The sequence below is a fragment of the Oncorhynchus mykiss genome, chromosome 8 (assembly GCF_057628025.1).
Source record: "Oncorhynchus mykiss isolate SJ-2025 chromosome 8, ASM5762802v1, whole genome shotgun sequence".
In the NCBI taxonomy this organism is placed as follows: Eukaryota; Metazoa; Chordata; class Actinopteri; order Salmoniformes; family Salmonidae; genus Oncorhynchus; species Oncorhynchus mykiss.
This window is the reverse complement of record NC_143029.1, coordinates 37,614,752-37,635,867: the sequence shown is the minus strand read 5'-3', so window position 1 is coordinate 37,635,867 and position 21,116 is coordinate 37,614,752. Positions and strand designations below refer to the sequence as shown.

Below are 21,116 nucleotides of genomic sequence, written 5' to 3'. Positions count from 1 at the left end.
TGGTTCGTATGGGTTGTTACCTGCAGAACTTCTGGAAGTGGTTCATATTGGTGCATGTAGGTTCTTACCTGCAGAACTGTCATGAGTGGTTCATATTGGTTCGTATGGGTTCTTACCTGCAGAACTATCATGAGTGGTTCTTATGGGTTCTTACCTGCAGAACTGCTGTGAGTGGTTCATATTGGTTCGTATGGGTTCTTACCTGCAGAACTGTCATGAGTGGTTCGTATGGGTCATTCCCCACAGAACTGTCATGGGTGGTTCATATTGGTTCATATGGGTTCTTACCTGTAGAACTTCTGGAAGTGGTTCATATTGGTGTGTATAGGTTCTTACCTGCAGAACTGTCATGAGTGGTTCATATTGGTGCGTATGGGTTCTTACCCGCAGAACTGTCGTGAGTGGTTCATATAGGTTCGTATGGGTTCTTACCTGCAGAACTGTCGTGAGTGGTTCATATTGGTTTGTATGGGTTCTTACCTGCAGAACTGTCGTGAGTGGTTCATATTGGGACCGGCTTTGATGTTTCCTTTGTCTGGGTCATAGATGGTGATGGCCCGGGCATAGGCTCCTCCCAGAATAAAGATGTGCCCATTCAGAGTGACCGCTGGGGCATACTTATTATCTGGAGAAGAAACACAAAGAGATGCACGTTAGAAACACCGACAGAAGTGAGGTAGAAGATTGAAAAACGGACAGAAGGGGAGTTAGAAGTTACATCGACTATCGCTACGTGTCTGTTTTTATTTAGCGAATGCAAAGTCCTTTAGCCAAGTGATTGCTTCCGGTCCTGCTGGGTTGATAGTGAGTAGGCCTCCGCTGAGTTTGTAGATTAGACAGTCTTCAAGAATGTGGTGCATGGTTTACTTCACCTCACAGGCACATACTGTAGGGGGCTTGCTTTAATGCCCCATCGTTGGAGGTTGGCAAGGCATTGGCTGGATATGTATGCCAGAACAGGGAGCCAGGAAAGCGGGGTGGATTGCAGTATGCCAGTGATGATGTGCATGGTGGTGTTTAGCTGTATGTCGTGTGTGTGTGTGTGTGTGTGTGAGTGTGAGTGTGAGTGTGAGTGTGTGAGAGAGAGAGAGAGAGAGAGAGAGAGAGAGAGAGAGAGAGAGAGAGAGAGAGAGAGAGACGACCTTGACCAGACAGGTGCATTTTACTCTGCTGCTGAGAATGAGAGTGCCGAGGTATGAATGGTGGTGGTAGCAACGCCCCATGTTGAGCCAGCTTGTTTGGAGATCAGGTTGTTTCTGGTTTTGACCTAAGCTGCTGTTGTCCTCAGGTGCTCCCAGAAGGTAAGTGACCTGTGCAGGGTCACCCCCCCAAGGTATATGGAGGTGGGTTGGCGCTCTAGCTTGTGGTTGTTCATCTGGGTGTTGAGCTCTTTTGGCCTTTGCGTTATGGAGGTGGAATATACTGAATACAGTTTTTGCTCGGCTTGGTTGAAGTCGCCATTTGTTGCAGTATTGTTCCAGTTTTGCTGTATCCTCATTTAGGGTTTGCTCCAGGGTGTCGAAGTTTGGAGCTTGCGTTGCCAGGCATATGTCGTCAGAAGTATATGAATTTTCGGAAGGTGTTTTTGTGTAGAGGTTGAACAGAGGCCAGCACTGTGCCTTGGGGGAGACTGTTGATATGTCTCTTCCATGTACTCTTTGCCTCGCTGAGGTGGACTCTGAAACATCTATTGCTCAGTAGTGTGATAATTTTGGTTGACTAATGGGGGAGGGACCATGACTGCTTCAGGAGGAAGCCAGTGCATCAAATGATATCATAGGCAGCTGTGACGTCAAGAAAGACAGCTTGTTTTGAAGCCCTTTTTTAGAGGAACAATTCCACCCCAAAACTTCTGGTCATTTGTTTCATCAGTCCATTTTCTTATTAACTTAAAATATATATATGTTTTGTCCATTGTTGATAGAGTCCCAGAATGTTCTACATGTCAGCATTTTGCATCATACCGGCTGTATTTTTGTATTTTGAAAGTTCTATATCTTGAAAACTTGTTTGCTGACATGCAAAACATGTTGGGACTATATCAACAATGGACTAATGAAACAAATACCAAAAGATTGTTTTGGAAATCAAAAACAGACACATGGAGGTAGAAGTGTAATATCTACAAAAGGGAGACAGAACTGAAAGACACAAACAAAGAGAAAATAAGCAGCCAGAAAGAGAAATACACTATAAATATAGAAGTATGTGGACACCCCTTGAAATGAGTGGATTTGGCTATTTCCGCCACACCCGTTCCTGAGAAGTGTATACAATCGAGCACACAGCCATGCAATCTCCATAGGAAACACTGGCAGTGTAGAATGGCCTTACTGAAGAGCTCAGTGACTATCAAAGTAGCACCGTCATAGGATACCACCTTTCCAACAAGTCAGTTCGGCACATTTCTGACCTGCTAGAGCTGGCCCGGTCAACTGTCAGTGCTGTTACTGTGAAGTGGAAATGTCTAGGAGCAACAACGGCTCAGACGCGAAGTGGTAGGCCACACAAGCTCACAGAATGGGACTGGCAAGTGCTAAAGCGCATAGCACGTAAAAAGTCTGTCCTCGGTTGCAACACTCACTACCGAGTTCCAAACTGCCTATGGAAGTAAAGTCAGCACAATAACTGTTAGTTGGGAGTTTCATTAAAAATGGGTTTCCATGGCCGAGATCACCATGTGCAATGCCAAGCATCGGCTGGAGTGGTGTAAAGCTCGCCGCCATTGGTCTCTGGAGCAGTGGAAACACATTCTCTGGGTTGATGAATCATACTTCACCATCTGGCAGCGCGGCAGATGAATCTGGGTTTGGCGCATGCCAGGAGGACGCCACCTGCCCCAATGCATAGTGCCAACTGTAAAGTTTGGTGGATGAGGCTGTTTTTAATGGTTCGGGCTAGGCCCCCTTAATTCCAGTGAAGGAAAATCTTAAGGCTTCAGTAGTTGGAAGACAATTCTGTGCTTCCAACTTTGTCGCAAAAGTTTGGGGAAGGCCCTTTGTTTCAGCATGACAATGCCCCCGTGCACAAAGAGAGGTCCATACAGAAATGGTTTGTCGAGATCTGTATGGAAGAATTTGACTGGCCTGCACAGAGCCCTGACCTTATAACTCCATTGAATACCTTTGGGATGAATTAGACCGCCAACTGCAAGCTAGGCCTAATCGCCCAACATCAGTACCCGACCCCACTAATGCTCTTTTGGCTGAACGTAAGCAAGTCCCTGCAGCAATGTAACATCTAACATCCAGGACCTATATAATAGGCGGTGTCAGAGGAAAGCCCATAAAATTGTCAGAGACTCCAGTCACCCAAGTCATAGACTGTTTTCTCTGCTACCGCATGGCAAGCGGTACCGGAGCGCCAAATCTAGCTATGAAAGTGAACTCTGTTTACGCGGGATCAGGGGTGTATACATTCCGCCGTTTCTGTTGAAAAATGTTTCTTAAACGGAAGCAAACGGAAAAAAACAGGGATAATCATACCTGAATTTGTCCAATAGAAACTATAGTTTGCAACTGTTGGACTAATGATTACACCCTATATCAACTTGATGCAAGGCGGTATTGAATGTCACTGTCTGTCACCTCAAATGTGTATTTCGACCTGTGTGCACCTACTATATAGCCTCATTATATAGCCCAGTATATAGCCTCATTATTGTTATTTTATTGTATTACTTTTTATTATTTATTTACTTTAGTTTAATTGGTAAATATTTTCTTAACTCTTCTGAAACTACACTGTTCGTTAAGGGCTTGTAAGTAAGCATTTCACGGTAAGGTCTACACTGTATTCGGCGCATGTGACAAATAAAAGTTTGATTTGATCGAGTGGAAAGCCTTCCCAAAAGAGTGGAGGCTGTTATAGCAGCAAAGGGGGGGACCAATTCCTTATTAATGCCCATGATCCTGGAATGAGACGTTCAACGAGCAGGCGTCCACATACTTTTGGTCATATAGTGCAGAATTTTATAAGCCAGGGATAGATAGAAGTTGAAAACACAGAGGTGATGAGCTAGAATGAAAACCAGGCAAAAACCAAATAGAAGTTACTGTTTCAATTGTATTATCCTCACTGCAGAATCTCCCCGGCTATAATGGCATCATTTTGTTTTCCATGTCACCTTCTGTCTAGCGCTGCATGCAAAATCACATCTACATTCCTCTTACCACTTCCTTGAGTTCGAGGCTCGAGATTAAAAATACTATGGTTTTGGGAAATGGGAATTTCACAGTGAACGGATAACAATTGAAATAGCAGTATTCATGAATCAGCTTGACGTTATTGTTTGTGCTCCAAATGTGTTTATACCTGGTTCCAATATAAAGGTCTTAAGTCTCAATAATTTACTATTGGATTACACCCTATGGCAATCCTCTGTGTGTGTGTGTGTGTATACACAGTGTACACACACACACACACACACACACACACACACACACACACACACACACACACACACACAGTTGAGGTCGGAAGTCTACATACACACATTAAAACTCATTTTTCAACCACTTCACACATTTCTTGTTAACAAATTATAGTTTTGGCAAGTCAGTTAGGACATCTACTTTTTGAATGACACAAGTGATTTTTCCAACAATTGTTTACAGATTATTTCACTTATAATTCACTGTATCACAATTCCAGTGGGTCAGAAGTTTACATACACCAAGTTGACTGTGCCTTTAAACAGCTTGGAAAATTCCAGAAAAGATGTCATGGCTTTAGAAGCTTCTAATAGGCTAATTGACATCATCTGAGTCAATTGGAGGTGTACCTGTGGATGTATTTCAAGGCCTACCTTCAAACTCAGTGCCTCTTTTCTTGACATCATGGGAAAAGCAAAAGAAATCCCCCAAGACTTCAGAAAAAATTTTTTAGACCTCCACAAGTCTTGTTCATCCTTGGAAGCAATTTCCAAATGCCTGAAGGTAACACGTTCATCTGTAAAAAAAAGTTGTGCGCAAGTATAAACACCATGGGACCAAGCAGCCGTCATACCGCTCAGGAAGGAGACGCGTTCTGTCTCCTAGAGATGAACGTACTTTGGTGCGAAAAGTGCAAATCAATCCCAGAACAACAGCAAAGGACCTTGTGAAGATGCTGGAGGAAAAAGGTACAAATGTATCTCTATCCATAGTAAAACAAGTCCTATATCGACATAACCTGAAAGGCCACTCAGCAAGGAAGAAGCCACTGCTCCAAAACCGCAATAAAAAAGCGAGACTACGATTTGCAACTGCACATGGGGACCAAGATCATACTTCTTGGAGAAATGTCCTCTGGTTTCATGAAACAAAAATAGAACTGTTAGGCCATAATGACCATCGATCATGTTGTGGGGGTGCTTTGCTGCAGGACGGACTGCTGCACTTCACAAAATGATGGCATCATGAGGGAGGGAAAATGATGTGGATATATTGAAGCAACATCTCAAGACATCAGTCAGGAAGTTAAAGCTTGGTCGCAAATGGCTCTTCCAAATGGACAATGACCTCAAGCATACCTCCAAAGTTGTGGCAAAATGGCTTAAGGACAACAAAGTCAAGGTATTGGAGTGGCCAGCACAAAGCCCTAACCTCAATCCTATAGAACATTTGTGGCCAGAACTGAAAAAGCGTGTGCGAGCAAGGAGGCCTACAAACCTGACTCAGTTACACCAGCTCTGTCAGGGGGAATGGGCCAAAATTCACCCAACTTATTGTGGGAAGCTTGTGGAAAGGTACCTGAAACATTTGACCCAAGTTAAACGATTAAAAGGCAATGCTACCAAATACTAATTGAGTGCATGTAAACTTCTGACCCACTGGAAATGTGATGAAAGAAATGCTGAAATAAATCACTACTATTATTCTGACATTTCACATTATTAAAATAAAGTGGTGATCCCAACTGACCTAAGACAGGGAATGTTTTTACTTAAACTGAGTTTAAATGTATTTGGCTAAGGTGTATGTAAACCTCTGACTTCAACTGTATATATATATATATATATATATATATATATATATAAAGTCCTGTGCATGGATTGAAAACATGAGGAATGAGTGAGGATATTGCATATAATGTAATCAGCTACTGCATGGAGAAAATGGGGGAAAACAATGGGGACAGACTTCTACAGTCTTACTGTGGAAACAATCATACACAAAACACCCTGGGTAGGGTAGAAATTTAATCAAACTCCCATGCAGAAACCTTACACTGTGAATAAAGTTTCAAACAATGTAATTGTTGTGTATTAATGTACCTCGACCTTTTGCAACGACCTCTACCTCGCTTCTGACCCCCCTTTCCTCCTTACCTATATAAGGCACACAAGTACGCATGCTTGTTGAAGACATATCAATGTACCTTATACTCTGACAGAGCAATCGTCTCCTAAACTATTACAGCTGGCCAATTTATGACATCATGAATAATGCAGACACATCCCAGTGTAGTGTTTTGTTTTTCACCTCCATCCACCATGTCCACACACACACACACACACACACACACACACACACACACACCCTTCAGTGCCTATAAAGCAAGATGTGTTTAATTAAAATGCCATTTTGCCGGGCGTGACTGACGACAGCCGTTCAGCTGTCCCGCTCTCTTTCACTCCATCCCCCTCTCTCTTTGTGACAACTCAGAACCCTAGGCCTGTCACTATCAGTGACACAACGTGGCTGCCATGTCTGCGTGTGTGCAAGTGTGTGTCAGTCACAGAAGGTTTTGTATTAACTGTCTCCAGAGACAGAATGCAAAGCTATTCCCTTGAGACTGCTGTTCTACTGTTCTGCTTTACCAGCAGAAACACTTTTCCCTGCCTCAGATGAGCCCCTCTAATGTGTGAATATTAAGCTCATTGAGCACTATATTAAAAGCAGTGGGGGTCAGTGCCGTTTAAGATGAGGGAGGACAATATCTATTTACATGAGCATGGCCTTATTTCTATTACAGCATATTGGATGACTGTCATTCATATTCCATTCACCCAGTTCAATGTAACAACAATAGGTTTAGGCTACTACATGATACTTGAATTTTCCCTATACGCATCATGAGGTTGCTACAACCTAGCCTATGAATGAAAGTTTACAAAGTAGGTGCACACAGGTCGAAATACAAATTTGAGGTGACAGACTGTGACATTCAATACCGCCTTGCATCTAGTTGATATAGGGTGTAATCATTAGTCCAACAGTTGCAAACTATAGTTTCTATTGGACAAATTCAGGTATGATTATCCCTGTTTTTTTCCGTTTACTTCCATTTAAGAAACATTTTTCAACAGAAACGGCGGAATGTATACACCCCTGATCCCGCGTAAACAGAGTTCACTTTCATAGCAGCCACGTCATATTCATTCTCTTCCGGACTTCAATGCACAACACATCAGCTGTTATGTAACCAGGAGAAAAAAACTTTCCAAGCCAAACCACTACATACAGCCTACATCGTTGTCACCATATTAGATAAAGTAACGTCATAGTCAGCATAGCTAATAGAACTAGCAGGTTAGTAAACCCGCTACAATCATGCAGTATCATTTGTGTAGTCAGTAAGCAGTTACACCGGTGGGCCCTGGTGGCAATAAATTAGTAATATCAAAAGCTTACCTTGACTTGGAAGAGTTCCAGTGTTGTGTTGGAAAGTCATAGCCAGCTAGCTAACATAGCATACCTCTGTTTGAGCAGGGTGTTTCAGTAGGCTAAACTAGCTCGCTGCATTTTCTAGCTAAGTAAAGTGGGAAAAAAAGACACTATTTCTCTCTTTCTCTTAATTTCTTCATTTTAGAAGAAATTAATTGATGCAAACTGTTCAACTATTGTCTTTCTCTCTCTTTGAGTCAACTACTCGCCACATTTTATACACTGCAGTGCTAGCTAGCTGTAGCTTATGCTTTCAGGACTAGATTTATTTGATTGGGTGGACAACATGCCAGTTCATGCTGCAAGAGCTCATAGGTTGGAGGACGTCCTCCGGAAGTTTTCAAAATGACTGTGTAAGTCTATTGAAAGGGGTGAGAACCATGAGCCTCCAAGGTTTTGTATTGAAGTCAATGTACCCAGAGAAGGACGGAAACTAGTTGTCCTCCGGCTACACCATGGTGCTACCCTACAGAGTGCTGTTGAGGCTACTGTAGACCTTCTTTGCAAAATAGTGTGTTTTAATCAGTTATTTGGCGATATGATTATATTTAGTATAGTTTTACCTAAAAAAGGATAATTCACTGAGGAGGATGGTCCTCCCCTTCCTCCTTTCAGGAGCCTCCACTGATTAAAAGTGCCTTATGTACTATACATAATATTCTTATATAGGTAGGAAAACCTCAAAGGCAGATATCAGTAGTATTGAGTCATATTGAACAGAAAGTACACCTTTTTTCACTTCCAACTCTTCCTTGTTTCACATTTGACCACAGGAGTCAACAGATGTGTTTTTCACATGTAGGAAGTGAATACCTATCTAACATGAAACCAGTGTCTCATATCTGCTCCAACTCTCAACACTGTTGTTGTTTCCTCTCCTTAGTCCAAAAGCAGCTGGAGTAAATGATGGTATCTGATACCAATCTTAGTCACTACCGGAGTGATCTCATACATCACACGAACAAAGGCTGATTAGATTGGACTCTGATTAGACTACAAAGGACTGAGGAGCAGACATCACAAAATAACTAGTGTTAGTTTACTGGATAGAGGGGTACAGTCACAGATCAAGTCATGCAGTCATTGACAGTGGTTCCACTACAGCACATGTAAACATTTAAACAAACACTAGTCTCTTAGTGATTTAAGCCTATGATTTCATCCTGGCCCTTCAGAATGACTACAGGGGAATGGGACAATGAATCCTCAGTCTACTCAGCCAAGAGACCAGATAAAGACCCAATCACAGGAATGATCTCTTAAGGTTAATTATTCCCATGTTGTTTCCTGTTATTCCCCGTTATTGTTGCCTGACAACTCACCCCGAATTTAATTCAGCTGCTCTGACGATTGCTACATACATTCAGTCTGAATCTGCCATCCGAGAAGTTGTTTGTGCTGACGTCAAAATGAGGGGCGTTGCACAGCAATTGCAGCACAGGAGGTTGGTGGCACCTTACTTGGGGAGGATGGGCTCGTGGTAATGGCTGGAGCGGAATGGGTGGAATGGTAACAAATACATCAAACACGTGGTTTGATCACATTCGCTCCACTCCAGCCATTATTATGAGCCGTCCTCCCCTCAGCAGCCTCCAATGAACTGGGGGAAAGCAAATCCAGACTCATCGCAGAGAGGAAACGATAGTGGGCGTGGCGTTTGGCCGGAGCAATGTGGATGGGTAGTCAGGCCACTGTTATTGTGTAACAAGAGGAAAATAGAAGTAGGGTGTAACTAAGGTTTTGTTGTCAGGTAGCTTGCAATACACATCACCCGGAAATCATGATTGTTCAGAGGGCATCCAAATCACTTTAAAAGGTCACTTTCTCTCATGTAATTGTGCACAATAATTGTTTTGGATCAATTCTCTGATGTAGCAATCTAGGTCCAATACTGCCTCTTCTCTCTCCCTCATCCCTCTGCTTCCCCATCCCTCTCCCCCTCTTTCTCTCTCTCACCCCCAGCTCTCTATCTCGCTCCCAGCTCTCTCTGTCTCCCTCTCTCTCTCGCCCCCAGCTCGCTCTCTCTCTCTCTCGCCCCCAGCTCGCTCTCTCTCCCTCTCGCCCCCAGCTCGCTCGCTCTCTCTCGCCCCCAGCTCGCTCGCTCTCTCTCGCCCCCAGCTCGCTCGCTCTCTCTCGCCCCCAGCTCGCTCGCTCTCTCTCGCCCCCAGCTCGCTCGCTCTCTCTCACCCCCCAGCTCGCTCGCTCTCTCTCGCCCCCAGCTCGCTCGCTCTCTCTCTCCCCCAGCTCGCTCTCTCTCTCCCCCAGCTTGCTCGCTCTCTCTCGCCCCCAGCTCGCTCTCTCTCTCTCTCTCTCTCGCCCCCAGCTCACTCTCTCTCTCTCGCCCTCAGGTCGCTCTCTCTCTCGCCCCCAGCTCTTTCTCTGCCCATTCTTCTCGCTCTCTGCCCATTCCCCTCGCTCTCTGCCCATTCCCCTCGCTCTCTGCCCATTCCCCTCGCTCTCTGCCCATTCCCCTCGCTCTCTGCCCATTCCCCTCGCTCTCTACCCCATCCCTCTCTCCCATCCCCCTCTCGCAATTAAATTCCATTCAAAAGGCTTCATTGGCATGGGAAACATACATGAAATAAATAAAAAATTAACAGTAAACATTACACTCAATTTTTTTTTTAAATGGAAACATTTCAAAGGTCATTATTTCTACATACAGTGTCGTAGAAATGTGCAAGTTGTTAAAGTACAAAAGGGAAAATAAATAAACATAAATATGGGTTGTATTTACAATGGTGTTTGTTCTTCCCTGGTTGCCCTTTTCTTGTGGCAACAGGTCACACATCTTGCTGTTGTTGGCATTTCACCTAATAGATATGGGAGTTATTCAACATTTTATTTGTTTTTCTAATTCTTTGTGGGTCTGTTTAACCAAACTCCTGTATGGCCAAGACCAAAGAGCTGTCAAAGGACACCAAAAACAAAATTGTAGACCTGCACCAGGCTGGGAAGACTGAATCTGCAATGGGTAAGCAGCCTGGTTTGAAGAAATCAACTGTGGGAGCAATTATTAGGAAATGGAAGACATACAAGACCACTGATAATCTCCCTTGATCTGGGGCTCCACGCAAGATCTCTCCCCGTGGGGTCAAAATGATCACAAGAACGGTGAGAAAAAATCCCAGAACCACACGGGGGGACCTAGTGAATGACCTGCAGAGAGCTGGGACCAAAGTAACAAAGCCTACCATCAGTAACACACTACCACGCCAGGGACTCAAATCCTGCAGTGCCAGACGTGTCCCCCTGCTTAAGCCAGTACATGTCCAGGCCCGTCTGATGTTTGCTAGAGAGCATTTGGATGATCCAGAAGAAGATTGGGAGAATGTCATATGGTCAGATGAAACCAAAATATAACTTTTTGGTAAAAACTCAACTCGTTGTGTTTGGCGGACAAAGAATGCTGAGTTGCATCCAAATAACACCATACCTACTGTGAAGCATGGGGGTGGAAACATCATGCTTTGGGGCTGATTTTCTGCAAAGGAACCAGGACGACTGATCCGTGTAAAGGAAAGAATTAATGGGGCCATGTATCGTGAGATTGAGTGAAAACCTCCTTCCATCAGCAAGGGCATTGAAGATTAAATGTGGCTGGGTCATTCAGCATGACAATTATCCCAAACACACCGCCCGGGCAACGAAGGAGTGGCTTCGTAAGAAGCATTTCAAGGTCCTGGAGTGGCCTAGCCAGTCTCCAGATCTCAACCCCATAGAAAATCTTTGGAGGGAGTTGAAAGTCCGTGTTGCCCAGCAACAGCCCCAAAACATCACTGCTCTAGAGGAGATCTGCATGGAGGAATGGGCCAAAATACCAGCAACAGTGTGTGAAAACCTTGTGAAGACTTACAGAAAATGTTTGACCTCTGTCATTGCCAACAAAGGGTATATAACAAAGTATTGAGATGATCTTTTGTTATTGACCAAATACTTATTTTTCCACCATAATTAGCAAATAAATTCATAAAAAATCCTACAATGTGATTTTCTGGATTTTTTTCTTCTCATTTTGTCTGTCATAGTTGAAGTGTACCTATGATGAAAATTACAGGCCTCTCATCTTTTTAAGTGGGAGAACTTGCACAATTGGTGGCTGACTAAATACTTTTTTGCCTCTAATATGGCAGGAGGTTAGGAAGTGCAGCTCAGTTTCCACCTCATTTTCTGGGCAGTGGGAGCCAGGTCTGCCTACGGTGGCCTCTCTTGAGAGCCAGGTCTGCCTACGGTGGCCTCTTTCAATAGCAAGGCTATGCTCACTGAGTCTGTACATAGTCAAAGCTTTCCTTAATTTTGGGTCAGTCACAGTGGTCAGGTATTCTGCCACTTTGTACTCTCTGTTTAGTGCCAAAGACCATTTTAGTTTACTTTGTCTTTTGTTCATTCTTTGCAATGTGTCAAGTAATTACCTTTTTGCTTTCTCATGATTTGGTTCGGTTTAATTTTGTTGCAGTCCTGGGGCTCTGTACGGTCTGTTTGTGAACAGAGCCCCAGGACCACCTTGCTTAGGGGACTCTCGCTTTGTTATGGAAGGTTTGGGAATTGCTTCTTTTTAGGTGGTTGTACAATTTATCTCTTTTCTGGATTTTGATAATTAGTGGGTACCATCCTAATTCTGCTCTGCAGGCATTATTTGGTGTGTTTTTTCAGAGTTCTGCATGCAGTCTCAATTTGGTGTTTGTCCCATTTTGTGAATTCTTGGTTGGTGAGCGGACCTCAGACCTTACAACCATAAAGGGCAATGTGTTCTATAACTGATTCAAGTACATTTAGCCAGATCCTAATTGGGATGTTAAATTTGATTTTCCTTTTGATAGCATAGAAGGCCCTTCTTGCCTTGTCTCTCAGATCGTTCACAGCTTTGTGGAAGTCCTGTCGTGCTGATGCTTAGGCTGAGGTATGCATCTTTTTTTGTGTGCTCTAGATCAACAGTGTCTAGATGGAATTTGTATTTGTGTTCCTGGCAACTGGACCTTCACTTGAACACCATTATTTCTGTCTTACTGTCTGGACCCAGGTCTGACAGAATCTGTGCAGAAGATCTCGGTGCTGCTGTAGGCCCTCCGTGGTTGGTGACAGAAGCACCAGATCATCTGCAAACAGTAGACATTTGACTTCAGATTCTAGTAGGGTGAGGCCGGGTGCTGCAGACTGTTCTAGTGCCCTTGCCAATTCATTGATATCTATGTTGAAGAGGAAGGGGCTCAAGCTGCATCCTTGTCTCACCCCATGGCACTGTGGAAATAAATTGTTTTGTTTTGCCAATTTTAACCGCACACTTGTTTGTGTACATGGATTTTATAATGTTGTATGTTTTTCCTCCCAACACCACTTTCCATCAATTTATATAGCAAACCATCATACCATATTGAGTCAAAGGCCTTTTTGAAATCAACAAAGCATGAGAAGACTTTTCCTTTGTTTTGGTTTGTTTGCATTTCAATTAGGGTGGGCAGGGTGTATACGTGGTCTGTCGTACGGTAATTTGGTAAAAAGCCATGTTTTTGCTGTTTGTTCTTTGTTATAGAGCTAAAAAGATTGGAGACATGGTTTATCCATACATCTCCATTTTGGATAGATAACTCTTCGTGTTTGTTTAGTGACGTTCCAATTATCCCAGAAGTAGTTCGGGTTCTTCAACTACATTGAGCTGATTTCTGACGTGCTGTTCTTTCTTTTATTTCTGTATTTCTGATTCACCATTTTCTGGTTTCTCAATTTCTTTGTTAGGTTTTTGTATTCTTCATCAAACCATTTGTCGTTGTTGTTAATTTTCTTAGGTTGCCCGCTTGAAATGTTTAGATTTGATGTGGAAGCTGAAAGATCAAATATACTGTTAAGGCTCATGCTCACCCACACGATTAGTGACTGCCTGAGATAACTTAACAGCTTGGGTATGAATGTGTGGCAGTGTCTGTCAATCTAATAGTGTGGGTGTTCCTGCATGTGTATTTATGTTCCTGCATATATGTGTACGTGTGTACGTGTACGTGTGCGTGTGCGTGTGCGTGTGTGTGTGTGTGTGTAAGCAGGAAATAGCCAGTTGATAAATGTTTGGAAAAGCCATTTGCAGCTCATGCTGGGGAGAGAGGCCCAAACAGATACTAATGAGAATCTGGTTATACCCAGGGTATTCAGGCTGCTATCCTCTTCTCTCTACTCCCGTCCTCTTCTTCCTCTCCTCTCTGCCCTGAATCTCTGCTCCTGTCATTAACAGATACACCCCTCTATCCCCTGTCAGTTACATCATACCCCCCCCCCTTTCTCCGATCTATCCCCGTCCCTCTCCCCCTCTCTCTCCCTCCCTCGGATGTATTTCTGCTGCATGCCTAGGCCCGGGGGTACTGTGGGATTAGATAAGGTGGTGTGTGTGTGTGTGTGTGTGTGTGTGTGTAAATGGAAGGGGACGGTGAGGTAGTTTGAACTGTGCTCTCAACCCTCGTTACATTTCTGACATCTCTGCCATTCCCTCACTGTTCAGTTCAGTTGAGTTCATTATAGAGCAGAAGCTAGAGTACTCCCTCATGGGGAAAAAACACACTAATTTCACGTGATCCAAAATCACGTTTTCATGTGATCTCACGTGAAGTTAATGTGATAACGTGTGGCATCATGCAAATCGACATGTGATAACATGAAACTACATGTGAAAACATTTGATCACATGAGAAGTGTTCCAAAAAACACACGTGAAATCATGTGTTTTTTTCTTTAAGGGCTGGTACAGTATTGACTCTTACCGATCATGGGTGACTCTATAAAGCTCCAGGAGTTGGTCTGAGGAACGTATGACTGCAGTACTCCCGCCGATCGGCCCGCCTCGTTCACCCCTCCAAACACATACACCTTCCCCCCGCACACCGTGGCTGCTGCAGAGTGCACCGGCTTGGGGAGCGGAGACACAGTCTCCCACTGGTTGGTTATGGTGTCATACCTACGGAGAGGAGAGGGGCAAGGACTGGTTAGTGATGGTTCATACCTCAAGCCAACACACAGAATAGAGGGAGAAGGAGAGGTAATTAACATGTTGTTATTTCATCCGCAAGGCATTTTTCAACACATTTCAAATGTGTATTTAGAAACTGCAGTATTACATAGCAATATGCTAGCTTGGACAGTTTGGACATGACACAGAGTTCCCTGGCAACGACTTCAAGACCAAACCCATACACACCAAAGTGACAAAGGTTGACACCATGACTGTTGGCCCCGTCTGTTGGCACAACATGTCCCTGTTTGTTTGTTTGTGTTTGCATGTGTGTGAATGAAGTAAATTACAGACCAATTGGTTGGAGGAGTGAAATGCAATCGTGCGAGATAGCATAAGTGTGAAACCACATCCATCATGTGTGTAGTGTTTGTCAATACTGCGGCTGTTGGTGAGGAGAGCCAAGGTCACTGGGGGAGCTATTTACAAGACAGAGACTGAATCAGGCCATAAACAAACATTTACTGCAAAAATAAATGATTTTAAACTGAGTATGTGTCAGATGAAACATGAGTTTGTTTAGTTACTCTGAAGATTACACATGGAGCGAATCCTCTGATATCATAAACAGAAAAACTGTTGATTTTGGGATGCAAGCTGCCTGTCAAAATGTATGTATGTTCAGTTGAAGTCGGAGGTTTACATACACTTAGGTTGGAGTCATTAATTCACAGTACAGACACATTGGGTCTACTGACATCCATTAGAGAGAAAGAGAGAGAAAAGGGGGGGGGACGGGGGACTGGGGAGAGTGTGTATGTGCGAGGTGTGTGTGTGTGTTTAGGGAAAAGGTTGTATGGAAGTAGAAGGTTATCAGTGCTATTCAGGTCTCCATCTCGTCTTCATCTCTCGTACCCTGGAGGAGGAAGTGTTGGGCTGTTTGGAGGTCAGTGCCAGCAGATTTACTGTCGCAGAGTGATTACATCACACACTGAACAACTGAGGCTGTGGTTAGGTTTGGGGTTAGGGCTGGAGATAGAGTTCGTGATGGAGCTAAGGCTAGGGTCAGGGTATGTCCAAGGTTAGGGTTAAAGGGTTGGGTTTACCCACCTCTCTACAGTAAAACCCTAAATTGTTAAGCCTTCTGCAGGTAGTCTGTAGTTTATTCACCATAACAATAGCAGCCCAGACAGCCTAACTGAGAATAAATAAGGCTATGGTAAATGGGGTTTAATAGAGGTTAGCTTGCCAAGAATGGTGTGTGTATATGTGTGCGTGTGCCTGTGTGTATGTGTGTGTTGTAGTAGAGTGCTAAGCTCCAGATTATGACACACACTCTCTCTCCCAGTCTCAGTTACAGCAGAGATGACAAGATAATGTGTGATATGTCCTGGGGAAAAACAACACTGATCTGTGCCTCGACTCAGACCTTCACTGTTTATTCGCACAATGAAGGTCACTGACATAGGAAACATGAGACGGAAAAAGAAAGAAAGAGAGAGAGAGAGAGAGATGGAGAGAGGGAGAGAGAGAGATGGAGAAAGATGGAGAGAGGGAGAGGGAGAGAGAGAGAGATGGAGAGAGAGAGAGAGAGAGAGAGAGAGAGAGAGAGATGGAGAGAGAGAGATGGAGAGAGGGAGAGAGAGAGAGATGGAGAAAGAGAGAGACAGAGCGAGAGAGAGAGATGGAGAGAGAGAGAGAGATGGAGAGAGAGAGAGAGAGAAGGAGAGAGAGATGGAGAAAGAGAGAGAGAGAAAGAGAGAGAGAGAGAGAGAGATGGAGAGAGGGAGAGAGAGAGAGATGGAGAAAGAGAGAGCGAGAGAGAGAGAGAGGTGTAAAGGGGGAGGGAGGGAGAGAGAGATGGAGAAAGAGAGAGAGAGAGAGATGTAGAGGGGGAGAGAGGGAGAGAGATGGAGAAAGAGAGCGAGAGAGAGAGAGAGAGAGAGAGAAAGAGAGAGAGAGATGGAGAAAGAGAGAGAGAGAGATGGAGAAAGAGAGAGAGAGAGAGATGGAGAAAGAGAGAGAGAGAGATGGAGAGAGAGAGAGAGAGAGAGAGATGGAGAGGGGGAGAGAGAGATGGAGAAAGAGAGAGAGAGCGAGAGAGCGAGAGAGAGAGCGAGAGAGAGAGCGAGAGAGAGAGAGCGAGAGAGAGCGAGAGAGAGAGAGAGACAGAGGGAGAGAGAGAGAGGGAGAGAGAGGAGGGAGGGCATCTCTATGGAACATGCTCTTTCTCTGCATGCATTCCATCTCACCACAATTCTCTCTCCACACCTCCACTCATGTGTTTCTCTCATGCTGAGGTAAAGTTAGAGCAGCAGTTGGCCACCTGTGATTTTACTATAAAGACACTTGAAGCAGCTTGATGCTGTGCATGTATGTGTGTTTGATACCGACAGCTTTTTAAATCACAATGTGCAGTCACCCCGTCATGCTAAATGAGAGTTTGTGTGTGTGTTTCTGTGTTCCACGGGTCAGAGCTTGTTAATTGCCTCATCACTGTGTGACGTTAGAATCCTACAGTCTCACTTTGGTGTCCAAGCAGGGCTGGCTTTAGCCTTTTGGGGTCCCTAAGAAAGATTTTGTTGTGGGGCCCCCCCACCTCACACCAAAACATTTAGTGGCCCCCCTCTTTACTTTCCTGCAATTTTACTCATTTTGCCATGGGGCGAAGATAAATGTTTGCAGTTTAAAGCTAATTTCCTGCAATTCTACACATTTTGTAATTACTTTTGTTAAGATTAAATCTGAATGACTAACAAAATCAATGGGGGCCCCCTGGAGATCAGGGATCCAAGGCACGTGCCCTGCGTGCCCGGTTGGTATTCGGCATTACTACAAGTTTAGATAGCTGGCTAGACTATCAAAAGATTCACTGACATGGTTAATTGAGTGACTGTCAGTTACTGTCAAAAACTGCTGATTGTACTATTCTTATTCTCAATAGTAAGTGAAGACCCGGACTGAGTTCCTAGGGGGCGCTAAAGGGCCCTAATCGACCGCTTATGTCGCTTATGCCTGGAACCGGCACAGTGTGTGTGTACTGTTAAGGGGTTCCTGTGAATTTGACAGCAACTTACAGGCAGAACATTGGCAAGTAAGTTACTGTATTTAACAGTACACCTACTGTAATATAAATACAGTAGCAAAGCAAGTACTGTGTAATGACACTTTACACTACTGTAGAATTGACTATTATACTGTAAAAAAGTAAATGCTACCATAATCGTAATGAATGAATGAATGGATGAAATTCAATGAGGGGATTGGGGTTTGTATTTCACAGTATTTTGCTGTAATTACATGGAAATGGTGCAAGCAGGTTGGCTACAAGGTCACGTGTGTTAACATTACAGCATATAGTATCAATGAGTATTTGGTGTTTTCCATATGTTTGATACCGTTCCATTGATTCCATTCCAGCCATTACAATGAGCCTGTCCTCCTATGGCTCCTTCCACTAGACTCCTCTGCTTTAATGGTTTAAGACTTGCTGTGACTCCAATCTGTCCCCTACACACATTCAATTGATGGGGCACTAGTACCACATACCAGTTAAATTGGTAAAGCATCTTCGCTAATGGATGCAACAAATAGAGCCTCTTACAAGGCATGTCTCAAAATATGTTCATGAGACAGAAACAACAATACCACGCACCCACTAGTGGTCAAAACGTTTTTGGCACGCCAAAGATACGGCACGGTACTGTATTCTGTGGGATGGAATTACAGTAGCAATACAGCAAATCTTTCCCACAATGACCCATATTTACCATATGCTGCAGTAAAACATTTCGCAGTATTTTACTTTTGATAATATAAACAATTACCATATAATTACAGTTTTCTGTGACTGACTGACTGACTGACTGACTGTGCATGCGTGTGTGTATGTCCGTGCATGCGTGTATGTCTGTCCATGCATGCGTGTGCGTCTGTCCGTGCATGCGTGTGCGTCTGTCCGTGCATGCGTGTGCGTCTGTCCGTGCATGCGTGTGTGTCTGTCCGTGCATGCGTGTGTGTCTATCCGTGCATGCGTGTGTGTCTGTCCGTGCATGCGTGTGTGTCTGTCCGTGCATGCGTGTGTGTCTGTCCGTGCATGCGTGTGTGTCTGTCCGTGCATGCGTGTGTGTCTGTGTGTGTATGTGAGACAGACAGATGTGTTAGGCTTTGTAAGGGACTTGTAAATAAGTTAGTATTGTGCTAAGTAACCTTCGGAACATCTCATAGGAGCAGGAGCCTCTAGCCTGTTTCTGTAGCGTGAGGCAGCTTGATGTACAAGTACACCCCCTGGACAGGACGCTAGTCCCATCGCAGGGCCTTTGCCACCAATCTTTCTTAGTGTTAAGCAGAGATTGAGTCCAGGGATCGAACTCCTAACCTTCCTATATTAGTGCGGACACTAACCACTAGGCTACTGAGTTGGTATCCATCCATGAATCACAATTTATAGTGACCTTGGTTTACTTGGACAAGAAAATGCATTCTGCTTCGTAGCAGAAACTTCAGTCATGTAATCAAAGTCAACAGGATCAAAGAATGGCAGTAACCCTATCGCTGAGAGTCTATTCAGTAGGTAATATTTATTTCCAATACATCAGGCAGGTACCTAAAACAGACGGGTGTCATATCACTATCTTGGATGTGTTTTCCCCTCCTCCTGTTCTTCTGATCGAGTCACTAAGAGTCAGAAACTGGTTGAGAGAATGCCAAGAGTGTGCAAAGCTGTCATCAAGGCAAAGGGTGGCCAAATATAAAATATTTGTTTACAACACTTTTTTGGTTACTACATGATTCCATATGTGTCATCTCATAGTTTTGATGTCTTCACTATTATTCTACAATGTAGAAAATAGTAAAAGTAAAGAAAAACACTGGAATGAGTAGGTGTGTCCACATCCTTGACTGGTCCTGTAGAATGACCAGGTGAATCCAGGTGAAAGCTATGATCCCTGATTGTTAAGTCCACTTCAAATCAGTGTAGATGAAGGGGAGGAGACATGTCAAATAATACTTTTCAAGCCTTGACACAATTGAGACATGGATTGTGTAATTGTGCCATTCAGAGGGTGAATGGGCAAGACAAAAGATTCAAGTGCCTTTGAACGGGATGTGTTGGGAAGTGCCAGGCGCACCGGTTTGAGTGTGTCAAGAACTGAAACGCTGCTGGGTTTTTCACACTCAACAGTTTCCCGTGTGTTTCAAGACCCAGCCATCTTAAAACAACTGTGGGAAGAATTGGACACCTTGGAGAGTCCATGCCCCGACGAATTGAGGCTGTTCTGAGGGCGAAAGGGTGGAGGGGTGTGTTGCAACCAAATATTAGGAAGGTGTACCAAATGTACAAGTGTATAAACTTGTAGTAACCATGGCCAAATACCAACCGGGCATGCAGGGCTTGTGCCCAGGGGCCCCATTGAGTCATTCAGATATCATATTAACATTAACATATTAGTCATTGCAGGAAATCACTAAGAAAATGTATCTCCACTTCATGGGGAAAAAATTGCAATGTTTTTCTTTCCGCCCCATGGTAAAATGTGTAGAATTGCAGGAAATGAACTTTAAAACTATACTGAACAAAACTATAAACACAACTTCCAACAATTTCAAAGATTTTACTGAGTTACAGTTCATATAAGGAAATCAGTCAATTAAATGTATTAGGCCCTAATCTACGGATTTCACATGACTGGGCTGGGGAGCCAGGCCCAGCCAATCAGAATTTGTTTTTCTCCACAAAAGGGCTTTATTACAGACCGAAATAATCCAAAGCACCCCCCCAAACAATCCTTGAGTTTCCCGTGTGTTTCAAGAAGCCGGATGTGGAGGTCCTGGGCTGGCATGGTTACATGTGGTCTGAGGTTGTGAGGCCCATTGGACATACTACTAAATTCTCTAAAACAACTTTGGAGGCAGTTTATGGTAGAATTTAATGAACATTAAATTATCTGGCAACATATCTGGTGGACATTCCTGCAGTCAGCATGCCAATTGCACGCTCCCTCAAAACCTGAGACATCTGTAGCATTTTGTTGGGTGACAAACCTGCACATTTTAAAGTGGCCTTTTTTTGTCCTCAGCACAAGGTGCACCTGTGTAATGAGCATGTTGTTTAAGCAGCTTCTTGATATGCCAGACCTGTCAGGTGGATGGATTATATTGGCAAAGGATAAATATTCTCTAAAAGGGATGTAAACTCATTTGTGCACATTTGAGATAAATAAACTTTTTGTGCATATGGAAAATATTAGGGATTGTTTTATTTCAGCTCATGAAACATGGGACCAACACTTAACATGTTGCGTTTAGATTTTTTTTCAGTGTAAATTTCTCTCTCAAAAGGTCAAGAGGGAGGCCACTAAAATGTTTTTTTTTGCACAAGGTGGGGGGCCCCCCAACCAAATGTTGCTTAGGGCCCCCAAAAGGCTGGAGACAGCCCTGGACTCTCTCTCTCTCACTCTCACACACACTCACACTCACACACACACACACACACACACACACACACACACACACACACACACACACACACACAC

At 43.9% G+C, this 21,116-nt stretch overlaps 1 protein-coding gene across 1 annotated transcript in view; it reads right to left on the bottom strand.

The window, feature by feature from the left end:
* Nucleotides 1-21,116, bottom strand: part of LOC110530907 (kelch-like protein 29) — a 331,159-nt gene that overhangs the window by 8,204 nt on the left and 301,839 nt on the right. Inside the window, exons 13-14 of the mRNA XM_036985426.2 lie at nucleotides 14,393-14,586; nucleotides 481-625 (exon numbers count right to left, since the gene is read on the bottom strand). Of these exons, the coding sequence (XP_036841321.1) occupies nucleotides 481-625; nucleotides 14,393-14,586 (339 nt within the window). The remainder of the gene's footprint in view (nucleotides 1-480; nucleotides 626-14,392; nucleotides 14,587-21,116) is intronic.